This window comes from Abramis brama (assembly GCF_963993115.1).
Source record: "Abramis brama genome assembly, chromosome: 24".
In the NCBI taxonomy this organism is placed as follows: Eukaryota; Metazoa; Chordata; class Actinopteri; order Cypriniformes; family Leuciscidae; genus Abramis; species Abramis brama.
Window position 1 is genome coordinate 8,280,912 of NC_139986.1, and position 13,408 is coordinate 8,294,319.

Here is a 13,408-nt window from a genome sequence, read left to right on the forward strand (position 1 = left end):
TCAGTTCACTCCACTCATCAGTTCAGGGAACTGGGACGGTCATGGCAGAAGCTTCATTTTGTGCTCCGTAACACATTTTTGTGTTGATTTTGATGTTTGTTTTGGACCGTTATCCTGATGGAAGATCCAACCACGGCCCATTATAAGATTTCTAGCAGAAGCTGTCAGCTTTTGAGTTTTTATCTGTTGATATTTTATAGAATCCACAATGCCATGTATCTGAACAAGATGTCCAGGACCTCCAGCAGAAAAATTAAAGATCCAACGATATATTAAATTGTACAGATGGGGTACTTTTTTTATCCTTGTGTGCACCAAACCCATCTAGCGTGTTTGCTGCCAAAAAGTCATTTTTTAGTTTCATCTGACCACAGAACCCTGTGCCGTTTGAAGTTCCAGTCGTGTCTGACAACTGAATTTGCTGGAGTTTGTTTTTGGATGAGCGAGGAGGATTTTTCTTGAAACCCTCTCAAACAACATGTGGGGATGTAGGGGTAATTGATTTTTTTTAGGCTTCTGACCCCAAGACTCAACTAATCTCTGCAATTCTCCATCTGTGATCCTTGGAGAGTCTTTGGCTACTCAAACTCTCCTCTTCACCATGCATTAAGACAATAGACACACGTCCTCTTCCTGGCAGATTCGTAACATCTTTAGTTGATTGGAACTTCTTGACTTGAGTTGATTTTCAATTCTTTAGCAATTTTCTTACAGCCATTTCTATTTTGTGATGCTCAACAATTTTTTGATGCATATCAGAACTATATTCTTTGGTTTTACTCATTGTAATGGATGATTAAGGGAATTTGGCCTTTGTGTTTCCACATATTTAGACTCCTGTGAAACAAGAAGTCATATGTTCCTAGTCACCCTGGTGTGCTAAAAAAAGGTCAATATTAATGGGAATATACTTCAGAGATGTTTTACTCGTAAAATATTCTAGGGGTGCCAATAAATGTGGCCAACGTGTTTTGGAGAAAAACATTTATTTCATAATGTGATTTCCCCTCACTTTCAATTATTTTACTTCAAGGTTAGATTTTTGCATTTTTTTTTAATGAAAGATCAAAAGGATAAACAATGCAGATTAATTTTTTTACAGCCATTTTTGATCATATTTACCAGGGGTGCCATTAATTCTGACCACAACTGTAATATGACTATTGAAAAGCCAATGAATTAATTCTGAATTATGCAAAAACTTACTGTTATACAGTGAAAACATAAAGCGGATTTTATAAAAAGTGTCTGTTGGAGGTGGTCCTCAACATTAAAAGTGTAGTTAAATAGAGCGCACACAAGAAACAAGTGATACATCGGTTTAATTTGATTTGCATTTTCAAACACAAAGTGACTTTAGCATTGGGAATACAAAATATCAATCTATTTATATAAATATAACTATTCAAATTGTTGTCATTTGCATAGCTATTAATTAATTAAATGCAGAAGAGAATATTTTAATTCTGATCTCATTTTATATTTGCCGAAAATCATAGACATACTCTCTGTTCTGGTTTAGCTCTCACCAAAATTAGCAACAATTCATCATCACGTCTTTAACACAACAAAATAACTTACGAAACCATGCAGAGTGACAGTTACCATAAAGAAAACACATCTACTCCAAACATAAAACATGCATTTAGAAACACAACTCATAACAAATCATGACGATCTTCACATAACACAAAATTACCTTGGGAGAGAAAACATTAAGTGTGAAGCTACAACTCTGCAATGCTTGCATGAAACATAGAGTAAAAATCACTGGTCATGCTAGTAAAGCTGATGCATGCAGTGCTTATCAGTGCCATTCACTAAGTTGCTCAGTAGATGGATGATTCACTGTTACCCTGGATGTGAGTGTACTCTGGGTATAGCCACTTGTTACCATGACGATGGTTAGCGATGTGGCGCCTTCAGAGTAGCATCAACCTCTTCTTCTGTTTGAAGAACGTGCCACTGGGCCACTGGACGCCGGGGATTGGCCAGCATGTCTGACCAATGGCGTAGGCCGACACCTGTGGCGCCATAACCAATTAAGGTTTTGCCGATAGGGTCGTTGCTTCCAAGCTTGTCGTAGTCAAATACAGTGATGACGAGTTGGACTTTCTGCATTTGAATAGATTTGGACTTTAGAATATGAATTTATTCCATTTTGCATGGTCATCTATAAATTTCCCATTCAAAATTTGTACATGTACAGTAATGGACACACTATAGGATATACCAGACGCAAGAATAATCACACATCACCTGAATCTGTTCAAATGGGACCTCAAAGCTGAAGCTCTCATTGAAGTATGGGTTCAGTGTGTTCTTTTTAACTGTAGTTTTCTTCTTTTTCAGACGCTTTCCGTTATGCTGTAGCACAATCTTCACATACGGATCTGACACAGGAAGTAGGATCGTTATCAAAGTGGTTCAAATGCAAGCGTAAAAAAATATATTGAGAAAATATTTAGCTAACTGTGAATACATGAAATTTACTATTCAAGTTGTTTTGGACAGACCGACTCATTCTGAAATTAGCAGTATTTTCCACATTTTAGAAAAATATACAAATATACGAAATAGGAAATAGGAAAAAAAAAAATTTAATTTAATTTAATAAATAATTACTCAACACATCATCAATCGTTTTTGTTTTTGTTTTGCCTTACCCTGATTCACTATGGTAAGCCTATTATAGGTGTTTATCCCTAGCGGAATAGTTTTCTCAGGAAATTGTGGACATACGTGACTTGACTGTGTATGTCTCGTCCAACTGAATCTCACGAAAACTCACTCGTACGAATTTGTATGATTTTTGCTAAATAGTACATATTTTACAAGGTACCCAATTCGTATGAAATCATACGAATGACCTACCCCTGACCCAGCCCCTAAACCTACCCATCAATGGGGTTTAGACAAATCATACGAATTAGTATGTACGAATTGGTCGTGAGATAGCGTTGGTCTTGTCATATCCGTAAATAGAGAAATCTTGCTCCGGCTACTTTGACATGTGTATGGTGTGGGATTGGCATAGATTAGTTGTCACAATGAGTAAGAAATGTTGCAAGAAGCCAAACAGAGGAGTGAAGGGTCGATTCATTATGGTTGTTGTAGCACTATGCTGGAATTTATCCTCAAGGAATCGTGTGTATGGGTGTAGCTACAGTAATGTCAAGCTAGTTAGCTTACTAAACTGGTTATATCTCTTAAAGGTGCTCTAAGTGATGTTGGGTGACGTCACTTCTTGTTGACGTTTAAAGTGTTGTCAAACAAAACGGAGGCTAGCTAGACCCTCCCTCCTCCTCATCCGCGCACTAACCCCCCAAACCCCACCCCCAAATCCTTCTTGTCAGTTATTGGCTGGAACTGTTTGTTATGTTTCGTGGTGCGGGTTAGCCCAGTTTGTTTTTCTTGCCGTTTGTGGAGCCTGTGGTGTCTGTAGAGACTGCGTTTTTTTACAGTGTGTTCAGGGGACAGGTAGCTAGCGGATAGTGAGGAGATGTTTGCTGTATGTGACAAAAAATGTTTTGGCCTAAAAAATGCGTGACATCGCTTAGAGCACCTTTAAGACTAGTAGTGAATGCTCTATGAGCAGTAGGATTATCATATTCATCCGCACAGTCACCCAGAGCCGAAGCACAACCAACAATGTTCTTCCGCCAAAAGTTACATAGTGTAGGCTACCTTTACTTTATGCTATTTTATAGATGTGATTTAATTTAAATCTATTTAAATATTTGAAATGAATTATGAATTGTACCTGATAAACCACCGACATCCATCTTCTTGAGATTTTTGGCCTCCATTATGTTGACGGTGAGTTTACCAGCAGTGGGCACATAACGCAGAGAAATACAAACGTCTCCAAGTTTCTCCTGTTAAAGAGAAAAAAAGAATATATACAGAATATATACAGTTTATAAAGATTAGATATAATAATAGATACAGAATAGATACAAATATTGACAGGAAATACTATGTACCTCCTCCTTTTCTCCATTTTCGAGATCTCTCCATTCATGCAGTGGCTGTGCGAGATCCACACAGTTCATAGGAATCTTTATCTGGCCAATCACATCATGTTTACCAAACCGATCAAAATCAAACACCTGAAGCACCAAAGTTTTACCGCCCAACTCAGCATAGGGAATCTATAAGTAAGTCACAAACATATTAACTCAAATTAGATATCAGCATTTTGTGTAAAGCAATTTTCCAGTGTTAATATGTCATAAAACATTGAGATGTCTTTACTAAAATGCTGAAAATCCAAAAAAGAGATTCAGCAATTCAGCTGATAATTAAAGGAATAATTCGTCCAAAAAATGTACATTTTGCCAGTATTTAGTCACCGTTATGTAAAAAAAAAAAAAAAAAGAGAACAGAATGTAGAATGTTTACGCAGCCCTTTTCCATTAATGGCAGTCTATGGTGACCATGTGACAGATGTGGTCACTACATGAACTGCCGCTGTATGGAAAAGGACAGTGTGAACATTCTTCAAAAATCTCTCTTTTTTTTTTTGAAGAATAGTCATATGGTTTGTAACAACATGAGGGTGAATATATTATAATTATTATAATAAACATTCCTTTTTAGTACATTTTTACGTGTTAATTTTTATGTGAACTATTCCTTCAAAAATGTGTTTAACCTCAGAGATACCTGGATAGCTGTCAATCAAAAAATGAATGACAAAACCAGTGTAGGGAAGCAGGGATTTCTGGGAACTTAAGATGCCACACAAGGAGACAAAACTCTGACACAAAACCTGAGAGAGAGAGAGAAATGGACAAACAAACTACAGGTGGAACTAAACAGACGCTAGAACACTCAAAAAGACAAAACTACAGACAATAAAACCACATGTTCACGCTAACACATATATAAATCATCATATACAGAATCCGGCTACGTACTACAGTATGTAAACAAACAACATTTAAGAAAAACCTTGAAGATAAAGGTCTCGTTGAAGACAGGGCAGAGGTTTTTGCGCTGGACTTTGGTTTCAAACTTCTTCTTCTTGTCTGGAAGCAGGTAAACTTTTACATATGGGTCAGATGTGCCGCCAATATCCATAGCAGGAAGATCTTGAGCCTGAAGAACTCCGACTATCAGCTGTTGACACAAAATTAATGTTGATTCCATTTTCTTGTTACAGTGACATCATCACAACTTTTTAATAAGTATTTTCATACATCAGGAATGCACCTGAGCATCAGTGAAGTTGTAATCTAAAGAGAATTCCAGTTTTCCCAGATTTTCATGCTCATCTTTTTGCTCTTCCCCCTCCTTTTTTTCTCCTTCCTCCTGCAAGATTGATAGTCAGTTTAATAAAGCGTGCCTATGCAATATGTAAATTATATTAATCAATATGTATTTTATATGAAATCTAGCAACTGTACACAAAATGCTGGGTTGTTTTAACCCAATTTTGGGTCAAATATGGACTAACCCAAACGTTGGGTTAAAAAATGAAATTTAGAAATGTAACCCAACGGCTGGGTTTGTCCATTTTTAAATTGCATTTTTAACCCAACGTTTGCATTTTTTAGAGTGTATTTTTATTTTCACACACAGACATATATATATATATATATATATATATATATATATATATATATATATATATATATATACATACATACACACAAATGTATTCTATAATGAACCATAATGAAAAATATACATTGAAATCGAGGTTGTGTTTATGTATTTGGGTAACACTTTATTTTAGGGTGACATGGTTACACGTTATGTGTACTTACTATAGAAATAACAGTTGTGCATAATTAGAAGTAACTAACCCTAAAAAACCCGGTAACACTTTATTTTACAGTGTCCTTGTTATTATGTTACATGTACTTGCCATAGTAATAACAATAAATTATGCATAATTACATGCAATGAACCTTCAACCAAATCCTAATCCTACCCTAACCCTATAGTAAGTACATAGTTGCTTAATATTACTTAGTACTTAAATATATAATTACACTGTAACAATGACACCTTAAAATAAAGTGTAACCAAAAACCCTAACCCTATAGTAAATACATGTAATTAATTATTATTACTCAGTACTTACTTGTGTAATTACACTGTAACAACATCACCCTAAAATAAAGTGAAACCTGTATTTGTTCTTGCACCTTTTCTCCTTCACCCTCTTTTTCAGTCCCTTCTACTTTTTTCCGTGCTGCTCTCTTCTTCTCTCGAGCTTTCTTGGATTTCTTCTTCTTGCCGAAGCATTTCTTGAACATGCAATATGTAAAACAAGCCACAAGGACGAGAACCACCACCACGATGGCTCCCACAGCCCACATCGGCACTAAGGGGAGCAAAGAGCTGGTCAGTCTCCATGGAAACAGGTACAGGACAGCACACAGGACAATACTCACTTAGTGTCTTATGACATCAACTCAATGTGCTTTTAATTTGAAATTGTCATCGTCTATAAAGCTGAACAATAACATAAATCAAAGTGCTCCATTTATGTAATTTCACTTCTAATCAAGTGCAGGTAATGACTCAGAGAATAGATGAAAATGAAGAATGATATTGTGTCCTGTCAGGTTACACAATCACAACAAGATCAGTGAATTCCGAATTTTAATGACATTAAGCGCAGTGAGTTGAGGAACTGAACAGAATTATTTATAAATGTAATAAATGAACTGTCTGACATCTACTCTCTTCATTGTCCTAGTTTTGTGTTTCCCCCCACACATTTATTAATTGAAGCATAGATAGATAGATAGATAGATAGATAGATAGATAGATAGATAGATAGATAGATAGATAGATAGATAGATAGACATTTGCATTATTGTTGGTTTAACTTAAAACAAGTAAGTAACCTGGTTACCTTAAAATTTCAAGTTCCTTGAAATTAAAAAAATAAGTTAATACAATGAAGGAGATTGGTTTAATCAACAGAAACTCAAAATATGCTATCTGAACCACATAAATGATCTAAGTTGATTTGACAAAAAAAAAAAAAAAAAAAAGAAGATAGATACAGTAGATAGATAGATAGATAGATAGATAGATAGATAGATAGATAGATAGATAGATAGATAGATAGATAGATTTGCTTGCTCACTCTTTTATGTTAACTTGAGTAAATAATGTAGGTACTTACATGGAAGATGTTCCAGCTCATTCATGAACTTGCTCTTCATGTTCTCATAGTCATGATGAGTTGGGGGAGCAGGATGTGGCTCATGTTCTGGTTTGGGCTTTGGTTCAGGTTCAGGTTCAGGTTCTGGTTCTGCTGGTTCAGCAGTCCTCCGAACACGGACACCCATATTCACAAACCTCATCCCAGCTGTGTGTCAAGAATCAAATGCACAGCCTGAAAATAACGTAACACAAAAAGACAGAGGATGTATGGAAGAAACTGTTCAGTAAATCTCACAAAACCCGTAAAGAAGTACAAAATGCCTGAATTAGAAACATCTTTATCATAAAGGTAAATAAAAGAAAAAAAAAACTCTTAAAAGTCATTCTTGACTTGCTGAAGGGTTTTTCTAATCTTTTCTTTTATTAAGAAAAGTGAATAACCATATAAGCAACAACTAGTGCACTAAATTATCTAAACAGCAATCTTTAATCTTGGCTCAGAATATTATTGTGATTACAGTTTTTTTTTTCTTTTTTTTTCTTCTTTTTTTATTGGGAAAGATAAACCGAGTTTCCTTGGAAACATGACAGCACAGGAGTCAGTGCTAAAACCAGCTCAAACAATTAGTCGTACAGTTATGACTAATTCTATACTGTACACTGATTATAAAGTCTGTTCACACATTAAAAAGTTGAGCATTTGGTTCACATAATATCTCCTTAAATAATATTTGTTGTACATGTATGTGCATGTATGTTCCCTAAAGCCATGATAACAAACATGGCTGATTCTAATCCATGATGTATTTACCCTCCTTTGCCATACATCCATCCACCCCCATCTCTTACTGGTCTATGTCTCTCTCTCTCGCTCTTTCTCTCTCCCATGCGTAACAAGATTATTGGGGACAGAACCAAAGCTCAGATAACTCAGATAAACAAGGCACCTCTTCGAAAAAAATAACATATTTCTCTCTTCATTGATTGACTGATTCATGACAAGAAACAAATCCATCTTCTTTAATACCTGTTTATCAATATGCACTGCAAAATGTTTCTAGTCCATGAGTAATTTGTGCAAGTCTAATTTTGTTTTCAGATTTATGCAGATTTATAGAACTAATGAAAATCCCTGAATGCTTATGTTTTTCAGTTTTATTGAAGGTGATTAAATCAATATTTTACGGGGTAATGTCCTTGGGGGTTATGTTCCAACTGTGGCTAAACGAAACTGTTCCAACGAAAATATTGTTTGTAGGACTATGAAAAGTACATGACCCTATATATAGAGCAATTAATTATTTTCCATAATCATATAATAATTGATTTGAAGTAGCCCATATGTTGATTAATTTGTCACGATTAATTTGCTAACCATCATTGCTTTGAATTACATAAATGTAACTTCTCTGTAACCCCTTAATCTACACTATCATTTCGCGTGTGGCAGATTATTTTTGCTAATAGTTCTTTAAACATAAATTATGTTACGCCTTGATTTGCAATAAAAAGAAATATAGCCTACCTTTTTTCTTTAGCTCCATTTGACTATTTATACATCAGATACAATATACTTTGTAAGCTTCTACATTTCTCATAAATGCATGAAATAAATATTGCTATTAAAAGTTTATTATTATTTCTAAAAGCTGTGGTAAGTGTGGACGCGCCCTGCATGCGCTCTCTAAACGTGCTGCACCATTCGCAGGAACGCGAGCGTTATTCGCGGATTTCGCGCTGATCTCCAGCAACAGGTTATGATGGTAAAGCACAAATTTATGAATTAATATCGCCTCGCGTTACATATTTCACACACACACACTCTCTCTCTCTCTCTCTCTCACACACACACACACACACACACACAAAAACCTGAAATGATTTGTCCTGAAAATGTGTCCATTGCTGATGTGTGTCCTGTCTGGTCTGCTAAAGTGTGATATAATGGCTCTGTATAAGAAAAAAAAAAATCCTACCTGATAAATGAATTCCTCTGGATATGTTGGGTAGGAAATACCTAAGTTAACATTGATAAGATGCCCAGGCTTGTTTGTCCAGCAGCCCTCAGGCAGACATGCTGAATTGTGTATATTGTGATAAGTGTGCTGGTGGTTTAACCCCCTCCCCATCAGCTTTAAGCTCAAGTGCTTTCAAATCATTAAAGCACCACTAATCTCTCTCCCCCTCCCCATCACATCTGTTATGCAGTTATAGAATGTTTCTCCATTAATTCACCAGTCATATAAACCACGCCTCTATATTTATTTTAGGTATGTTATAAAAATAAATAAATAATAATAAAAAAATCCTCCCCAGTGATGAATATATGTTAATCTTGTGCTCATTTCTTTTGAGAGCTCTTATTTATGTGACTGCAGAGCATCAACTGCTCATCTAATCCACACAAAACATCATGCTCGACATTGTTCCCATCTGGGACACGTTGTGGATGAAAATAGCCTTTCTGCCCTGATAATCTTTGATCAGAGATTACACTTGCTTTTTTTTTTTTTAATCAATAAATCAGAAAGTATTGTTACTAAGCATGTTCACTCTTACAGTTATTTAAAATCAAACCTTTTGATAATTTCTGTACAGCTATTGATCTAAATTTACTGATTTTGTATGGAAGTTTTGTATATTGGGGTTTGATATAGCACAAGAACTGCTATACAGTCAAGGACCATGGATGCTAGTGTGCATGGCCACAGGCTTTTGTTATGTTTAGTATAGCATACTACTATACTACTACTACTTTATGTATACTGAGCCTAATAGGCAAATTTTGGGTTAGGGGGGTTGGATCTGACCTTGTTTGTGCTGTAAAGAGGCCTACACCTATTCTGACAGACATACCAAAGAACATGTAAAGCACTTGATTGATCATTGTTACAACTGTAGTTACAAATATATTTAAGCACAAAACATTCCATTATTAGAAGGAATTGCATCAAATATATTTTTAGTCATGCTTGTCAATACACTTTAAAGCCAACAGAGGATGATGAAATTACATTAAATGTACATTCTACTGTCATGAACTTGCCGTGGAAGGAAGACGAATGATGCAGGATCCAAATAACATTAATGTTTACTGGTGACTGACAAAGGATGAACAGAACGGGGAGTATAAATACACTGAGTGAGGAGGGAGCTAAACAGGCACAGGAGGAGGAAGGTAAATCAGGGACTAATGAGAACAGGTGCAGACAATACATGACATCATGGTGCCTCAGGTAGGCGCCATGATGACGACGAGAGGAGGGTGTGGAGATGAGGCGGAGGCTTAAGTGGAGGGCGTGGAGCTGGTGATGGATGGTGATGATATGAGTCGGTGGAATGGTGGACCATGGTGAAGCTGAAGGTGGGAGGAGCCAGGGTAGAGACCTGAGTGACGGGTTAGGCAGAATCCGAAGGTGGAACCGTGGTAGGAACCGGCATAGTAGAGAGGCTGACGGACCGGGGCGACTCTGAAGCGCTGGAAGCCTGGAGCCCAGCCGCTGACTCATGGGACTGAGGCGTTGACAGGGATCCGGCTGACCGGGGCGACGATGCGGTGAGAGAGGGCGACGGGGAAACCAGAGGAAGGGAGGAGTCCGATAATGACGTGGGGTGCAAGGTGTAGGTGTCGCCGGAAGCCCGGAAGTCCGTGTCAGCAGCTGGGCGTCGACCGTTGAAGGCCGACCTGGAGTCCCGATGGAACCCAGTGGAGTCTCCGGGCAGCCGGGCCGCGGCGGTGACGAGGGAGTGGTGAGGCAAGGTGCAGGTGACGGGTTGACGGGCTGAGGTGAAGACGTGGGCCCGGATCCCCGATGCATAGCTGTGGACTCTCCTTTACACCGCACTGGTGTTGGAGAGGCCCGAGGCAAGGCAGGTGAGCTGCACGGAGCTAGCGGCGGTGGCAGAGCCGAGGAACTTGATGACACTAGTGGTGCCGATGGATCCAAGAGACTGGACGAAACCAGCGATGGAGATGAGCTCAGGATGTTGGAGGAGGAAGAGGGCAGAAGAAGGTCTCCAGATGGAACCGGTGAAGAGACTGATGATACGAGGGTGGGGACTTGGGTGGGAATAGGATCCGCCGACCACAGGTCTATTAGGTCTATGTCCCCTCCTGGCTCTGCGATGGATTGATCCACCTGCTCAATCTTCTCCGTGGATGCCTCGGGCTCTCAAGTGGTGAGAGAGAGTTCACCATTCTGGAGCATCATGGCTAGATACCCCAGCCACCGTCGGTTCTCCGGGTGAAGGAGGTGCAGTGCGGGTGAGTCCATCTTCTTGTAATTAAATACTTGTTTAGAGGGTCAGTTATTCTGTCATGAACTTGCCGTGGAAGGAAGACGAATGATGCAAGATCCAAATAACATTAAAGTTTATTGATGAGTAACACATACAGCGTGACCACATTCAATAACTGACAAAGGATGAACAGAACGGGGAGTATAAATACACAGATTGAGGAGGGAGCTAAACAGGCACAGGTAAACAAATCAGGGACTAACGAGAATAGGTGCAGACAATACATGACATCATGGTGACATCTACATTCTAATTCAACAAATTGTAAATTTAAAATATAATATATTTTCATTTTAATTAATATGCAATCAAGCATTCAAAATATTACATTCATTTTGCATATAAATGAATTCAAGTGCATTATTTCTTAAATAAGTACTATTTAAAAGTTGCAGGAGTTTTATTGAAATCAACATAGGACAAGCAAGTTGACTGGAACGGAGAGAAACATCGGGTGAAACAGCATCGGGTGAAACATGAAGCAGGGAGGCTTTCCCTGGCTGAACAGGATAAAACGCAGGTGGTTTTTCACAGGTATTCACAGGTAAGCCTTTTCAAAGTCTTTGGAAGATAAAGTCTGCCACAGTCTTTGAAACGAGGCATTGAACATGTTTCAGGTTGGTATTCATAGGTATAATCAAACGTCAAAACAGGAAACCTTCTGTGAGTTTGGTCCTTTGCATATGGGCGCAGTAAGTATTCTTTACAGCATTCAAAGCCTGACCCGGACTATTTCAGCCTTTATATCTGCTCCACACACGCTAATGACGAAAGACAGGTGCGGCTCGATAAAGTCCCCATGAAATCAAAATTTAATTTCTTTTGGCTTTTAGTAAAAATGCGTTAGCGTTAAGTTTATCTATAAGCTTGTGAGTTCCAAAACAATCCAAAAATTTCACATTCAGAAATTTGCATTCAAAACTTACAGTCTCTTACAAAAACTTACAGTCTCACCACCAATATAAATCAATGATTTTGATGACATCACTCTGCACTTCAGCTACTATTTTTAATATGGCGAATGGCACATAATGCATTATATAGGGGATAGGGAACGATTCAGACAGTGCACAAAATGCTTTCCATTGGGGCGAATCAAGTCTGGATTCACTTTAGTGTCACCTGAACCAACGCAGTGCACACACAGTTTGCTCTGTTCCAGAGACCAAGCGAATTGACCACAAAATGCATCGGACTCGGACCCATTTGAATTCTACACAGAATGGTATATTTAAAAGCGATATGGAGGAGAAACGATTAGACTCAGCACTGATGAACTTGGAGTATAACATCAGTGCCATGCACAAAAATGATAAATTACGCACTTTTCAAACCACACATCCTCAGCATGATTACATTCACTGTTTTATTTAGTAACAGTTTCATACATCTAAAAGGGGAATCTATTAGACTGTGGCTGTCAAATGCTGCTTTGCGGAGCTCAGCTCTGGCTGAGCTGTGATATAAACTAAACGCTATTGGCTATTTAAAAAAGGGGAGGGGCTGCTTGATATGTCCCGCTCTGTCTTTCTGTTTCCGTGGAAATTGTCAACACACTGAATAACGCTGTGTGTTTCAAGGCACTTCAGTAAGCCTTTAAAGCTCTGGGAAGCACGAGCGTGTGAATGACAGAACAGAGTCCAGGGTGATTGTGACAGTGTACTTCTTTTTAACAGGAATGCTAATCAAAAACAACTTACAAATGAAAATAATTCTGGTGTCTTTATATTTTAGATACACATCACAATGTCATGATTCAATACTTCACAATACATCATGTAGAATTTCTCCTGGTGTATTTTCTGTTGTCTGTCAGTGAAAAGGCTACTTTCCATTCTTTAAATTCACAAACTAAACTCAATCAGATTGAATCAGATAAACTTGATTTTATTTAACTTGATTTGAAAAGGAAGTATGCTAGACATAAGTGTTAGCACGATGTAGGCCTCATGCAAGACATCAAACACCTCTTTCTGCA

At 37.9% G+C, this 13,408-nt stretch overlaps 1 protein-coding gene across 1 annotated transcript; it reads right to left on the bottom strand.

Moving 5' to 3' along the window:
- Positions 1 to 1,305: 1,305 nt before the first annotated feature.
- On the bottom strand, positions 1,306 to 9,230 carry syt5b (synaptotagmin Vb). Its single transcript, XM_084103260.1, has 9 exons — positions 9,108 to 9,230; positions 7,151 to 7,363; positions 6,159 to 6,337; positions 5,218 to 5,316; positions 4,957 to 5,124; positions 3,987 to 4,154; positions 3,764 to 3,878; positions 2,260 to 2,393; positions 1,306 to 2,115 (listed from the first exon to the last, which is right to left on the bottom strand). Exons 2-9 carry the CDS (start codon positions 7,329 to 7,331, stop codon positions 1,906 to 1,908), a joined length of 1,254 nt encoding a protein of 417 aa, XP_083959386.1. The 5' UTR covers positions 7,332 to 7,363; positions 9,108 to 9,230; the 3' UTR covers positions 1,306 to 1,905.
- Between the last annotated feature and the right edge of the window lie 4,178 nt (positions 9,231 to 13,408).